This window comes from Pollicipes pollicipes, unplaced genomic scaffold (genome assembly GCF_011947565.3).
Source record: "Pollicipes pollicipes isolate AB1234 unplaced genomic scaffold, Ppol_2.1 Scaffold_7261;HRSCAF=8764_pilon_pilon_pilon, whole genome shotgun sequence".
In the NCBI taxonomy this organism is placed as follows: domain Eukaryota; kingdom Metazoa; phylum Arthropoda; class Thecostraca; order Pollicipedomorpha; family Pollicipedidae; genus Pollicipes; species Pollicipes pollicipes.
The window spans coordinates 3,192,979-3,206,581 of NW_023597054.1; the positions used below are offsets into that span (position 1 = coordinate 3,192,979).

The window sequence follows — 13,603 nt, forward strand, 5'->3', positions numbered from 1 at the left end:
ATGCAAAGGGCATACTCAAGTCTAGTTTAGGACAAGGACAAGTTTAGCTCCGAGCTCAGACGTAGCAACGTTCCGGCTGTGATGCCACGCTGCCGACTGTTGGTGCAGGACACCTGAAATTAGTGCGGGTCTGACGCAGCGCCCGCGCTATCCCCTAACGCCAATACGGCATGGTGCTTCCATTGAAGCCTAGGTTACCTGATCCTCACCAGAAGTGCCGTATGCGACGAACGGGGGACCTGGCAGGCAGTTGGGGCATGCCTCCATATTTGATAGCGAATGTTCCAGATCAAAGACCAGCAAACTTCGTGTCCTTTCTGTTGGGAGACTGACAACACGGAAGCGAAGCGCGACATTGGCGGCGCCGCAGTGGCTGCTGCTCGCTGGCCACCAGCCTTCCCGTCCTCACTACCGGTAAAACACAGCGGAGAAACAAGCGGAAAGACATCGTGTGTTACAATAAACTAAACAAGCCCGATGCAGTGGTTAGTCAGTTTATGAACGCGTACGCCGACGGCTCGTCCCGCCGACGCGGGATGACTGCTGGCCGGGACCGGCTGAACGCAGCCGGATCTCAGTGACCAGCCTCGGCCCCACCAGCCACGTGCCGTCGCTCCTGCCGACGGTGATGACTGGCTGCGGCTCGCGAGACAGCAGCGGCCGCCGCTGACCGGTGCAGGTGGTCGGTCACGTGGCCGGCAGTCCCAGCTGAACTGACGGTGAGGCGAGCGGGCATCAGTGTACCAGTGCCTGCGGGCGTCCGTGTACTGTCCACACCGAGCGTCCGTCCGTGTACCGTCGACATCGAGCGTCCGTCCGTGTGCCGTCCACACCGAGCGTCCATCTGAGTACCGTCCACACCGAGCGTCCGTCCGTGTACCGTCCACACCGAGCGTCCGTCTGAGTACCGTCCACACCGAGCGTCCGTCTGAGTACCGTCCACACCGAACGTCCATCTGAGTACCGTCCACACCGAGCGTCCGTCTGAGTACCGTCCACACCGAGCGTCCATCTGAGTACCGTCCACACCGAGCGTCCGTTTGAGTACCGTCGACACCGAGCGTCCGTCTGAGTACCGTCCACACCGAGCGTCCGTCCGTGTACCGTCCACACCGAGCGCCCGTCCGTGTACCGTCCACACCGAGCGTCCGTCTGAGTACCGTCCACACCGAGCGTCCGTCTGAGTACCGTCCACACCGAGCGTCCATCTGAGTACCGTCCATACCGAGCGTCCATCTGAGTACCGTCCACACCGAGCGTCCGTCTGACGTTGGTGCCGCGGCCGACGCTAGCCCCCGCTGGCGCCAGCTCAATCCCAGCGTATGGCGCTAGTCACGGCGGCGAAAAGGCCATCCCAACAGAGTAACCAGTGACTGGGGACGGCTCCACCTACTGCAGGCTGCAGCCAACACCAACACGAGCCGAGACAGCTCACCGGGCGCCACCAGCGACGCCGCCCCTCTCCCCCGGCGGGCCCGGGGCGCCGGGCGCGCGCTACGACTGACCTACTGTGGCCGCCGTCAGCTGACGGTGGGAGGTGTCAGCGAGCCACGGCCGGCGCTGCTGCCGCCCGGCGAGCCGGAGCCGCGCCGCCCGGCCGCCGCCGCCGCCGCTGCCGGCCGGTGGTCGCCGCGGTCGCGGGGCCGACTGGCGGAGCGGGAGCGGCTGCGGCGGCCCGACGCGGGCGTCGCTGAGCGCTCGGTGCGGCGCCGCTTCTTCTTGTGGCCGGGCAGGCTCTCCTGGCCGCTGTCGTGTTCCGATTCCGAGGAGCTGGAGCTGCTCGAGCTGGAGCTGGAGCTGCTGTCCGAGGCCACGCCCGAGCTCTGTGACACGTCAATGGTGGCCGCCAGCCGCGCCAGATCCGGATGCTTCTCCTGAAAGGCGACGAGCACCCACAGCCTGAGACACAACACAGTCTGTGAAGACGTGGGTCTGGGCAGACACGCTCAACCAGGGGCGGACAACTACGGTTTCGCAATTCCTGAATCCCAGCCCGATTTACAGCCATTTTGGTCTGAGCAATGCTCTACGTCAAGCGTTTTCTGAACGGATGGGTCCCACCCAGACTGTGTGAAGCTCATGATATAACCTGCGTCCATGTCGTCAGTATTGAGGAGTCTGGGCTCAAGTCAGTCAGGTTCAACCCCAGACCATTTCGGGTCATACGTGTACGGTTCTGTTTACCACCGCCTAACAGTTTGCCTATTGTTTGTTGTTAGATCCCGATATATTCCAGACTCCCCTAGTTCCACACCACAGCGATAACCAGATGCAGCCGGACGATTCTGAACGCTTATCTACCCTTAAGGTAACTTTTGGCCGCTGCAGATAACACCAGACGACGGTCCCCGACGCGCGAGCACGGCCACCATGAAGAAAAGCTTCAGATACGGTCTTTCGCCGGGACGCCATGGTTTTCGTCCGCACGCCGGCCGCCGTCAAATGTCAGCTCCAATCCGCCGCCGCGAAGCCCAAGAAGACTGCAGCACCAGGCGTCGGGCTATTGTTCTAGCTCTTGCGATCGCGCATGGTTAAAACTCTAGTGCAATTTTTTATCCACTCGATTCTGACCTTAGGTTGAATATTCCCCGACGAAAATTGGTTTTCCGCGTCAATACAAACTTAAGATCCCATTTTGATCTATGATGTACGCAATACAAATTTAAGACCCCATTTTGATCTATGATCTACGATCTATTGATTTGATATATTGTGCATTATCATCTACGCCTCCAAAGCCATGCACAACCCATCAAAATTCAGGGGCAGCCCCCGAGTACCACAGGGTGTCTCGAAATTGACACAGGGTTGTATCGTCCTCACTAACAGAGAAAATAATTGAGACGGGTTCATGATTTTTTGCCAATGTAATCGCCACGCAGTCGCATACACTGCCGCCTGCGCTCCGGGAGGCCGCACATCAGGCTGTTGAGAGTTCTCTGCCTGACCCTCCGCCACGCCGCTTGCACGTTTTGGAACAGAGTCCTCCCTGAAGTGGCCGGTAACACCCTGCTGAGCTCCTCCTTGACGACCGCCTCGGGATTCCCGATCCGTGGCTGGGGTGGGGGCTGTTGCCTGGCCACGTACCCTTCCCCCAGAAGCCCGCGAAATTAGCACGGCACCGATGCTGGGTCTTCCTGGCGTGACCACCTGGAGCACCGTCCTGCTGGAAAATCACCCTCGACATGTTTGGCAGGACTTTGGTCTTGGTTGGCGGGCCATTCTCCTTCCTCCGCTGCATCACCGACGCTGCAGTCTTCACCACCTCTCTCACGTAGTAGTCGACGGTGACGGTCTGCCCGCGAGGGACTTGGTGTAGCTCAGAGGCCTCTGTAGTTCATCATGCCTCAGACAAGAATATTTAGCAGCTGCTTCACTGTTTCGACGATCGACACCTCCGAGCTGTTGTTGGCCAAGACCCGTTCGATCTGGCGGTCAGGAGCTTGGAAGAGCTCGAAGGGCGACTCGTCACTGAACAGGACGCGTCTCTAGTCTTGAGCGGACCAGCTCTTGCTGGCCCTGGTGAATTGCAGCCACCTGCGCTTCTGGTCGACGGTAAGCCTTGGCTGCAGCCTGAGCTTGAACGGCTTTAATAGCAGGCTGGTCTCCTGATACCGGTGGACAGCCGACTTGGAGGCTGGATACTTCTCCGCCGTCAGTTTTCTCGCCAGGGTTCTCGTCGAGTGGTGCCTTTTAGAGGCCGACTTTGCAATGACGACCTTCACCACTCGGCTCAAGGCGCACTTCCGCCCACGACCTGCGCGCTTTTCGAGCGTCTCTCCTCAGCGGTCGCGGTCCAGCTAGCGCCTAATCGTCGCTACATGGATCCCAAAGTCCCTGACGACCTGAACGTGGGTCATACCGCCCTTGATCATCCCAACCGCGCGGCAGCGGATGGATAGCTTGCAGCGCCCTTTCACCATTGGCGATATGCGGACTCAATGCGTTGGCTATCTCGAAAGGAATGACCTCTCCCGCCCGCCAAGGTCAGGCCGGCCGTAAGGGCCACTTGATCACCTGACACGGCGGGACGCCGTGGGACCGAGCGCCGTACAATTTCACTCACTACGCGTTCGGGAGACGGGAAATGATGGGAAGCACCAAACACGCACCACTGGGTACCAACCGCGCACCGATGGGTACCAACCGCGCACCAATCGGCACCAACCGCACACCAATTGGCACCAACCGCGCACCAATCGGTACCGACCGCGCATCAATCGGCGCCAACCGCGCATCAATCAGCACCAACCGCGCACCAGTCGGCACCAACCGCGCACCAATTCCGGCACACCCTGTATGGGCATGGACAAGTTCACTTAGCCACTCTAAAAAAAAGGATCGGCAGTTTATTCTCCGTGATCACTCAACGTCCGATTCCTTCGGTCTGATAGCTTCAAAATACAAATAAAACTGGATCTTTTGGTAGCTTCTGGCTTCTGCTTCCGTTTAACATAAGCCTTGAAAAAACAAAATCGTGCCGCTCGAAATCAAGTGGGCCATATCAGGTTATCTTCATTTTTGTGGGGGAGGAGGGCTTCCACACGGAGGGGGCCCCTTGTCAATCCCATGCTCCTCCCGCACCTCACAAAGATTGGCCGCGCTAGCCTGCTTGGGTGAGCCCAATGAGCACAGAGTTGGCGAGCAGAAGTATAATGGCATGGTTACTGAAGGGCCAGCTCAGCTGACAACGCTGTTACAATCAGCCCGAGGTGCGTATGGTATTGTCGTGGCGGCAGTTTCATTCGCCACACCTTCAAACGAACCGAAGCGGGTAAGGGTCGCTTCCCTTTCCCAGGTGCGACAGCTTGGAGCAGTGTCTCCAGACTACAGAAGGCTCGCAGTGTTTGTTTTTAAATGAGGTGAAAAAATCACAGAAGGGATCTACCTGAGCGCATATTTTAGGGAAAGGTTGAGGACCATGTTCTGAAATGATGCAGGGAGGAGTGCTAATGTTTCACTTTACATGATGCATTGCATTTGCCTGATCGATGAATTTTTGGTGAGTCGAGAACCTGCGTTTAAACATACATTTTGAATGCATTATCCTTGTGAATACATTAACAATACAAAACCAATGATCCAAGTACACAATGGCAAATCATGCACATATTTCACTTTTCAGTATGCTAGAGAGGTGCAACTGGCCGCCCCCCATGCAGCTTCATAATACAGGTGCGTTTATACGAAACTGGTGAAGGCTGCCGGGCCTCCAAATCTGATTGCTGTGGCTACAAACAAGCACGTTGAATAATCTGAATACAAGTGGACGAAATGCCAGACCCATTTGGTACCTGTCACAATATGGCGACTTCGACGACTCTGGCCACCAATCATTTTGAGAAATCAACACCCATGAAGATAAGGATGTACACATACAGTATATCCATTGTTAGTTAATGAGGATGTGACTGGCAAAATGACGTTATCAAGAAGGCAGGCCAAATGCACCACACACGGAAACGCCGTCTTTCACTGATGTAGGACACTATTTTATGGGCACATTAGCCTCCAGCTGGATCCCGTGGCCGATCAGTTTTGCAGGCAGCAGCATCGTCTAGCTAGGAATCCTCGCCGTCGCATTTGGCCCGACCCTCAGTCGCCCAGCCCACATGGTAACAACACGCCCAGAGTAACAAAACCATGCGCACAGCACAGCCAGTGGACAGGCAAGGTCGCAGCAGCGGACACGCCCGGTCGGCCTCTTCCGGCGGCCGTGCCCCAGCGCAGGACGGCCCCCCCCCCCTCACGGCGCCAGTCCTCACCTGCAGCACCCGCAGCCACTTCTTACTGAGCTTGGGCCGGCCGCGCGCCGTCTTGTGCCACACCACCGGAAAGTTGGTGCGCGAGCAGAAGTTCTGCGTGACGGCGATGGTCAGGTCCAGGTTGATGACCACGTGCCACCAGCCGTACGGCACGAACACCGTCTCGCCCGGGTGTTGGACGAACTCGAGCGGGCAGTACCTGCGGCGGCCGGTCACACGGCAACCCTGACAGCCCTGCGCAGCGCACGGCAACACCGGGCTGACGGCAACACCCGGCCGACAGCAACACCTGGCGGACGGCGACACCCGACCGACAGCAACACCCGGCGGACGGCAACAGCCGACCGACAGCAACACCCGGCTGACGGCAACACCCGGCCGACAGCAACACCTGGCGGACGGCAACACCCGACCGACAGCAACAACCGGCGGACGGCAACACCCGACCGACAACAACACCCGGCGGACGGCAACACCCGGCCGACAGCAACACCTGGCGGACGGCGACACCCGACCGACAGCGACACCCGGCGGACGGCAACACCCGACCGACAGCAACACCCGGCCGACAGCAACACCTGGCGGACGGCAACACCCGACCGACAGCAACACCCGGCCGACAGCAACACCTGGCGGACGGCAACACCCGACCGACAGCAACACCCGGCCGACAGCAACACCTGGCGGACGGCAACACCCGACCGACAGCAACACCCGGCCGACAGCAACACCTGGCGGACGGCAACACCCGACTGACAACACCTGGCGGACGGCAACACCCGACCGACAGCAATACCTAGCGGACGGCAACACCCGGCGGACGGCAACACCCGGCCGACAGCAACACCCGGTCGACAGCAACACCTGGCGGACGGCAACACCCGACCGACAGCAACACCTGGCGGACGGCAACACCCGACCGACAGCAACACCTGGCGGACGGCAACACCTGGCGGACGGCAACATCAGGCCGAGGAGTAGCCGGGGCGCTCCGTACTGTCCAGCTGAGATGTGCACACTGTGGCATGCACTACTCACTGCTGCGGCCACGAGGGCAGCTGGGTGCGCGGGTAGACAACGCTGAACCAGGTGATGGCCTCGTCCTGCTGGCGGTGTCCCTCGCCCGGCCGCACCTTGAGCAGCTCGGCCGGCGTGTCGGTCGGGAACAGACACCACCTGGCCGGACAAGAGCGGTCACGCGCCGCCGCCTCCGGGCCGACCTCCGCCGTATGAACAGAGCCCCACATAAGACCACTCACAACACCTTCGGGACACTGAATCAAAATGGGAAAAACAATCCTTATAGGTATGCTGAATAGCTTAGCCCTCTGATGTCTTGACCAGACCATGCGATGTTTAATGTAGAAATGAGCGTTCACTGCAAATTCGTTGGCATGAATAACTGCTGTGGTCCTCACAGATGACATATAGAGCACACCGGCTGCCGTGCGCCCGCCAATTCCGGCCTTCACTACGGAACTCAGCCGAAGCTGGCGCCGGCCAGCCCGTCACACCGGGCCCGGAGCCACTGCATCGCAGAGGAGCCCCGGCCCTCCCAGAGGTGCCCGGGCCCCGGGCGGCGTCCAGCCGAGCCCGGCCGGCCAGCGCACCTCTTGTGTCCGCAGATGAGCGCGTTCCAGGCGGAGGTGCCGAGCGGGTCGATGTGGATGCCTGTGCCGCTGCGCGCCGGCCCCATGACGAACCAGCGGTAGGGTGGCCGCCGCCGCTCACCGCAATACTTGAACAGGTCGTCACGGAAGTACTTGGGGATCTCGTAATCGTCGAGCAGCTTCTTGCGGCGCTCGTGCTGGCGGGCAGCGGGAGGTGGCCGTCATGTGACCGGTCGGGGGGGGGGGGGGGGGGGCGGGGGCGGGGGCGGCACCGAGCCAGCGGCCGTGGTAGGTCAGGCGGCGGCCGAACCGCACCGGCCACAGCAGCACACTTGGAGAGCGATCTGAGCTATAACGATTCACGACAGAACACCTGGATCATGAGCCAGGAAGTGCTGTTAGCCGGGGCCGGTGTGTCTCTTCCAACAGCATAACTCCTCAGTAACACACAGTGTTGACAGATAACGGACACACACAACACAGTTCGAGTGTCGCGACGTTATATCAGTGTCACTTTGAGTGATATTGCTAGACTCGAGTGCCATGAACGGCAGTGGGCGGAGCCGGGCCGCCAAGCAGAAGTGGCGGTGGAGCTGCCGCTGGCGCAGGCCCAATGGCGGTCAGGACCGGCACCCTCACAGCCTGCTTTAGCTGCCGCAAATAACAACGAAGCAATGCGCCGGCGCCAGTGGAAAAGTAGCGCATGTCATGCTGCTCCACTCGTCAACGCAGCTGCTGCTGGTAGCTGAGAAATGAGCCGACTGGACTCAGCAGTGGCCCGGACCAGCGCGCACACGGGGCTCTGCACATCACCTGGTCCGTCCATACTGCCTGGTCAGGCGTGGTACGCTCGGCGACCACATACCCGGTGCCTGCATGACGGACAGCCCAATCTCTCGCCAGCGGAGGGGGCGCCGACTCGGAAACATAACCCCGCTGGCCTCGCGCGCCAGTAGCCTCCGACGGGGCCAGTCACTCACGTCTCCATAGTTGCCGTCGAATATGTAGAGCGGCGAGTCATCATCGACCACGTGGGTGAAGTAGTCGGCGATGTACTTGATCTTCAATTTCACACTGCACCCGTCATTGTCCTCTCCACACTTGAATTTTTGGTTACGGTATTTTTTGGACAGACGCTGGAACAACAAGGAAATGTTACTTACAAATATGATGAAAACTATATCACATAGCCCTTTCCAGCCCCTGCCATCGCCAATTTCCAAAGCCACACGGCGAATGTTACAATGCCCAGCGGTCGCGTTTCATCCGGGAAACAAAACAGCTTTGTGCACCGTTGGTAGTCTTCCATTTAATGAGACTAAGATAATCTCGAGCGCCATGCGAGGCCAAAGAAAGATGATGATGATGATGAATGATAACGTTGATGAACAAACACTCGGGAATGCCGATAAAAAACCAGCATATATCCGCCCAATCAAAAAACTGTCATACAGATAGAGGAACAAAGTTTCAGCAAGCACAGCTCATCTATACAATTTGGAAATGAAGTCAGAACGAGCAAAACGTTTGAAAATTCGACCATACAATACCGGCCACCTCAAACGGCGAGCGGCGCCGGCGGCGGCGGCGGCGGCGGCGGAAGGGTCGGGAGGGTCGGCACGCACCTCGAGCGTCCAGCGCTGGTTGGCGCGCCACGCCCGGGTCGGGAGGGTCGGCACGCACCTCGAGCGTCCAGCGCTGGTTGGCGCGCCACGCCCGGGTCGGGAGGGTCGGCACGCACCTCGAGCGTCCAGCGCTGGTTGGCGCGCCACGCCCGGGTCGGGAGGGTCGGTACACATCTCGAGCGTCCAGCGCTGGTTGGCGCGCCACGCCCGGGTCGGGAGGGTCGATACACATCTCGAGCGTCTAGCGCTGGTTGGCGGGCCACGTCCGGGTCGGGAGGGTCGATACACACCTCGAGTGTCCAGCGCTGGTTGGCGCGCCACGCCCGGGTCGGGAGGGTCGGTACACACCTCGAGCGTCCAGCGCTGGTTGGCGCGCCACGCTCGGGTCGGGAGGGTCGGTACACATCTCGAGCGTCTAGCGCTGGTTGGCGGGCCACGTCCGGGTCGGGAGGGTCGATACACACCTCGAGTGTCCAGCGCTGGTTGGCGCGCCACGCCCGGGTCGGGAGGGTCGGTACACACCTCGAGCGTCCAGCGCTGGTTGGCGCGCCACGCCCGGGTCGGGAGGGTCGGTACACACCTCGAGCGTCCAGCGCTGGTTGGCGCGCCACGCCCGAGTCGCCCCGCCGATGACTACCGGCAGGTTGGGCCGCTCGTAACGCTCGATGAAGAGCTCCTCGCTGACCTCGTCGTAGTCGATGCGCGTGGCCTCGTCGCGCACCGCCTGAGGTGAGCAGTCGAACGAAGCCGCGTAATTCAGCCGCGACCAGCCGTTCTTCTCAGAGCTAAGCTCTGCAACACAGACGTGGCACGTGGGTACAACAAGACAATGAAGATTCGTGGCAATTATCAGCCTATGGTACCTGTGGCTACCATGGTGGCACCCATGCTACTGACAATATGCTGCAAGAACTTAATTTCTGCAACATACAGCTTTTCTGAGGTCAGTTTTTTGGAAGTTTGCACCAACCACCTAAATAAGTTGTTAGACTCACTTCCTCCAAAGACATGTTCTAAGCCTATTTCAAGACAGACATTGTGGGATGACAAGAATCATGCGATTCCACATAGAAGTAATGCACAATAGATCGATAGAAGAATGGCTGGCAGCCTAATTCTAGGCATACCAAGCTGGCCCAATCTTATCCACATAGGATCTTGACAAGCTGCATGATGACAACCATTAGCATATGATTTGCTGGTTGTGGCTTTTGGAAAATGGTCCTCAATAATAGCAACTCAGACTTAACATCTCGCTGACTTCCAGGCCCATTTTGAGACAGATACCTCTAAGAAGTATCACATGTGTAAAAAGGGTATGGAATCACAAGCAGTGGTGATGTGGCAGGGGCTCAAGGCGAGGATCGCCAGATCCAGAGCAGATCACCCACACCACTATACCAGCGCTGCTCCCAAGTCTCCATATCCTAGAATGGACCTGACAACTGAGTTCAATAGGAGAGAAACAGTCTGCTGGTCAGAGTTTGTTAAGGATGACAAGCACCCACAAAAACACCCCTTCAATAGGAGAGAACCAGTCTGCTGGTCAGAGTTTGTTAAGGATGACAAGCACCCACAAAAACACCCCTTAAGACTTTTGCCGCAGCTAAGGCTATTTTACAGGAGAGCTTCAGTTTGCAATCAGCTTGTTTCAAGGTCATTTTCCTGGTTGTGATGTTATGTCTTTCTATCTATCTGATATTCATAGCTGATGTTTTTTCCCCCATGCATTACTTTGCACTTTCGGCTTTGAAGGGCAGCCTAGCACTGTTCCAAGTATGTTTCCATTGCCAGTTTGACTTCAAGTTGCTGAGCATCCCATGTCATCATTCTCCTGAGGAGTCTTGCAATGTCACATACAAATTTGCTGATAATTTTACATCTAGCAGATCACTGAAATGAAAAGAGACCACACCAGTTCCCATTCGCTCCCCTTGGGGACTCTGCTTATAGCCTGGCCCCAATCTAATGCCTGTCCATTCACTGACACTGTATGTGTTGTTCATAATCAACTATTAGAATCTATGTCAAATGTACACCTTGCATTCTGTGAGCTGCCAATTTGCTGAGTGTTCCTGCAGGACAGAGCTGAGTGCTTTGGTAGCATTAACTCACACTATATCCATGGTTCGTCCATGATCCCTGTTCTCAGTATAGCTGCCTATCACTGTAAAAAGCTGAGTGGACCATAACCACCTATCAGCAAAACCACGCTAGAAGCCATTGAGGAGAACTGTTGTCATCAGGTGGTTCACAAGATTATTGCAATCCATCCCATCAGCACGCAAACAACTGATGCTAAAGGGCTGAAGAGTGGTTTTGATGCTGCAAGCACATTTCCTTTCTTACCCAGATTCCAATACTTGTGAGAAAGAACACTTTTCCATTGGCAGTCCAAAGAGGTGAAGAGTGCAAGCAATGGTTACTTGCATGTTTAGTATCAAGTTCCTTTATCTCCTGTGGTGTTGACAACATTGAGCTCATCATTTGCTACACATCCCAATGATATTCATCTAGAAGACTAGTAATTCAACATAGGTTCTCTTCCAGCAAATATGGAATTAAAACACCTCTCCATCCTCCCAGCCCTTTTCATACTTCTTCTTCCCATGGACCCATTTTCTTGCCATAATTCTTTGATTGATAGTCATGCCAAGCCACTGACTTTGGTATAAATTGTTAATATGCTATACATGCATGTCAAACATTTAATGTACAAGCCAGTCAGCAAAAAATCCATTCACCACTGCACATGACTTGGCACATTGGTGTTTGTGTGGGAGATGTTTCTGCGGTACCTTTGCCTAAAATAAGCATCGCAACATAATTCCTTGGAATACGAACTCTAAGTGTTGACATTGTTGACACCAGCGCACCTAACTCTGAGCATCCAAATATATGGTCATGGTATACATTGCTACCTCATGTTAAACAAGAGCATTGCACATCAATCATCATTTTTAAGGCAGAACATATTGCAAATAATCATAAAACAGGTCATCCAAACTCTTACCTTGGAACTTAAATAACTATGATAGCAAACATCCTAATGCCGCACACAGCAACTGTGACCACTGCACCATTGCTGCACATGACCACAACATTACTGGGCATCAAGAACCATAAAACTTGCAGGGCCAAGGTAGTGAGAATCCCATGAAATGTTTCTTGCACATCCAAGCAGTCTTCCATATTGTTTGTGGATCTTTTTAAAATAAATTTATCCCAAATGGTTTGTATAGGTGACTTCGGATTCAGAGTACCTGCTAAGCATAGCTTGTTGTGTGTACCATGAGCCCACCACCCAAGCGTCCCATCCAGTTCAACAGCTAATTTAATTTTGCCTCCCCTTTCGCCAGACAGGAATGCTGGTCTTACTTACATGCTGCACAATGCTGCAACAGGGCAGCCTCCATCTGGGTTGAACCTCGTTGGCCAGTTGCCAGCTGACCTTTCCATTTCGGTCGGGTCAAACAATGCACCCACTCTGGGGCTGGTACCCAGTGCCGCTGGATTATGAGTCCAGCACCTTTCCCCAAGACATGGAGGCGGCAAAGATTGATAGATTGATCGACATGGTGGGGAAATATGTTTTAAGGTGGGAATGAAAGGGAAATTGAAAACATGGCGGCTAAACAAAACTTCTTAATGTGGTACATATGCATGGCACGGAACATGGATGCCAATGGGACACTAGGTCGAAGGGGAGAGGGTAGGAAGGTTAGGTTAGGTTAGGCTAGGCTAGTGGACTATTCTGGCCTGTCTGTTTCATTAATATACCTACATGCCACAAGAAACATATTTAATTGCATAATTATTGTTACCTTGGCCCCATACATTTTGTACGGTTCTTGATAAGCAGTAATATTGTAACCACATGACAATAACACAGCAACAGTGATGGAGGTCGAGGCAGTGGGTTGTGTGCAGCACTTGGGACTTTGCTATCACGGTTATTCAAATTTGATGGTAGGAGCATAAATCTACCTGTTTTATGAATATTTACAAAAAATCCTGCCTTAAACACAACAAATGATGTACAATGCTCTTTTCTAACACAGGGTGCCAATGTATACCTACGCCAAATATATTGCACACATACACTTATGTTGCTGCAGAGATGCTGCTACACCAAAATATCCCGTATAGCAGATATTTTTTTCAATCTAGTGTACCGGCAGAGGAACTGACAGAAAATGATCTATGATCTGTGCACATCAGTCACTTACAAAAATTATAGCTCAGACATGTAAAACATTCCATTTTTAAGTCTTCGAGCAAACAGCTCATGCTAGGGCTATAACTTCCAATGTCAAACTGAATTCAAGCCACCACAACCTACTTTGCCACGAAGCATGATCTCACCTGGTCTCGCCCTACGCTTTGCCTCTCGGATTCTTTTACGCGTACGATGATCCATTTCAGACACCAATATCACACAGAAATCTAATAAAACCACAAATCGCGCAACCTTCCTTCGACCAACCAACCGGCGATCCCACTACCCACCCACCCCCACCTTAACGTGCCGCGCCGTTTATTATTATTCCAAACTCGGCGCAGGGCTTGTGCAATGAGAGATTTTTGGATCAGCTGTTTCCAA

General features: G+C 55.3%; 1 protein-coding gene across 1 annotated transcript; it reads right to left on the minus strand.

The window, feature by feature from the left end:
• Window positions 1-1,389: 1,389 nt before the first annotated feature.
• Window positions 1,390-13,501, minus strand: JMJD6 (Bifunctional arginine demethylase and lysyl-hydroxylase PSR). The gene is made up of 8 exons (XM_037236785.1): window positions 13,366-13,501; window positions 9,581-9,792; window positions 8,356-8,511; window positions 7,376-7,572; window positions 6,804-6,941; window positions 5,766-5,964; window positions 1,654-1,874; window positions 1,390-1,399 (listed from the first exon to the last, which is right to left on the minus strand). Exons 1-8 carry the CDS (start codon window positions 13,418-13,420, stop codon window positions 1,390-1,392), a joined length of 1,188 nt encoding a protein of 395 aa, XP_037092680.1. The 5' UTR covers window positions 13,421-13,501.
• Between the last annotated feature and the right edge of the window lie 102 nt (window positions 13,502-13,603).

Bases quoted from the DNA above. Each gene is read 5' to 3' on its own strand.
- JMJD6 (XM_037236785.1), bottom strand. From the start codon at position 13,420: ATGGATCATCGTACGCGTAAAAGAATCCGAGAGGCAAAGCGTAGGGCG. The intron at 9,793-13,365 runs GTGAGATCATGC...TCTGTGTTGCAG, and splicing joins AAAGCGTAGGGCGAGACCAG to AGCTTAGCTCTGAGAAGAAC. The intron at 5,965-6,803 runs GTGAGTAGTGCA...CGGCCGCCGCAG, and splicing joins CTGCCCTCGTGGCCGCAGCA to GTACTGCCCGCTCGAGTTCG.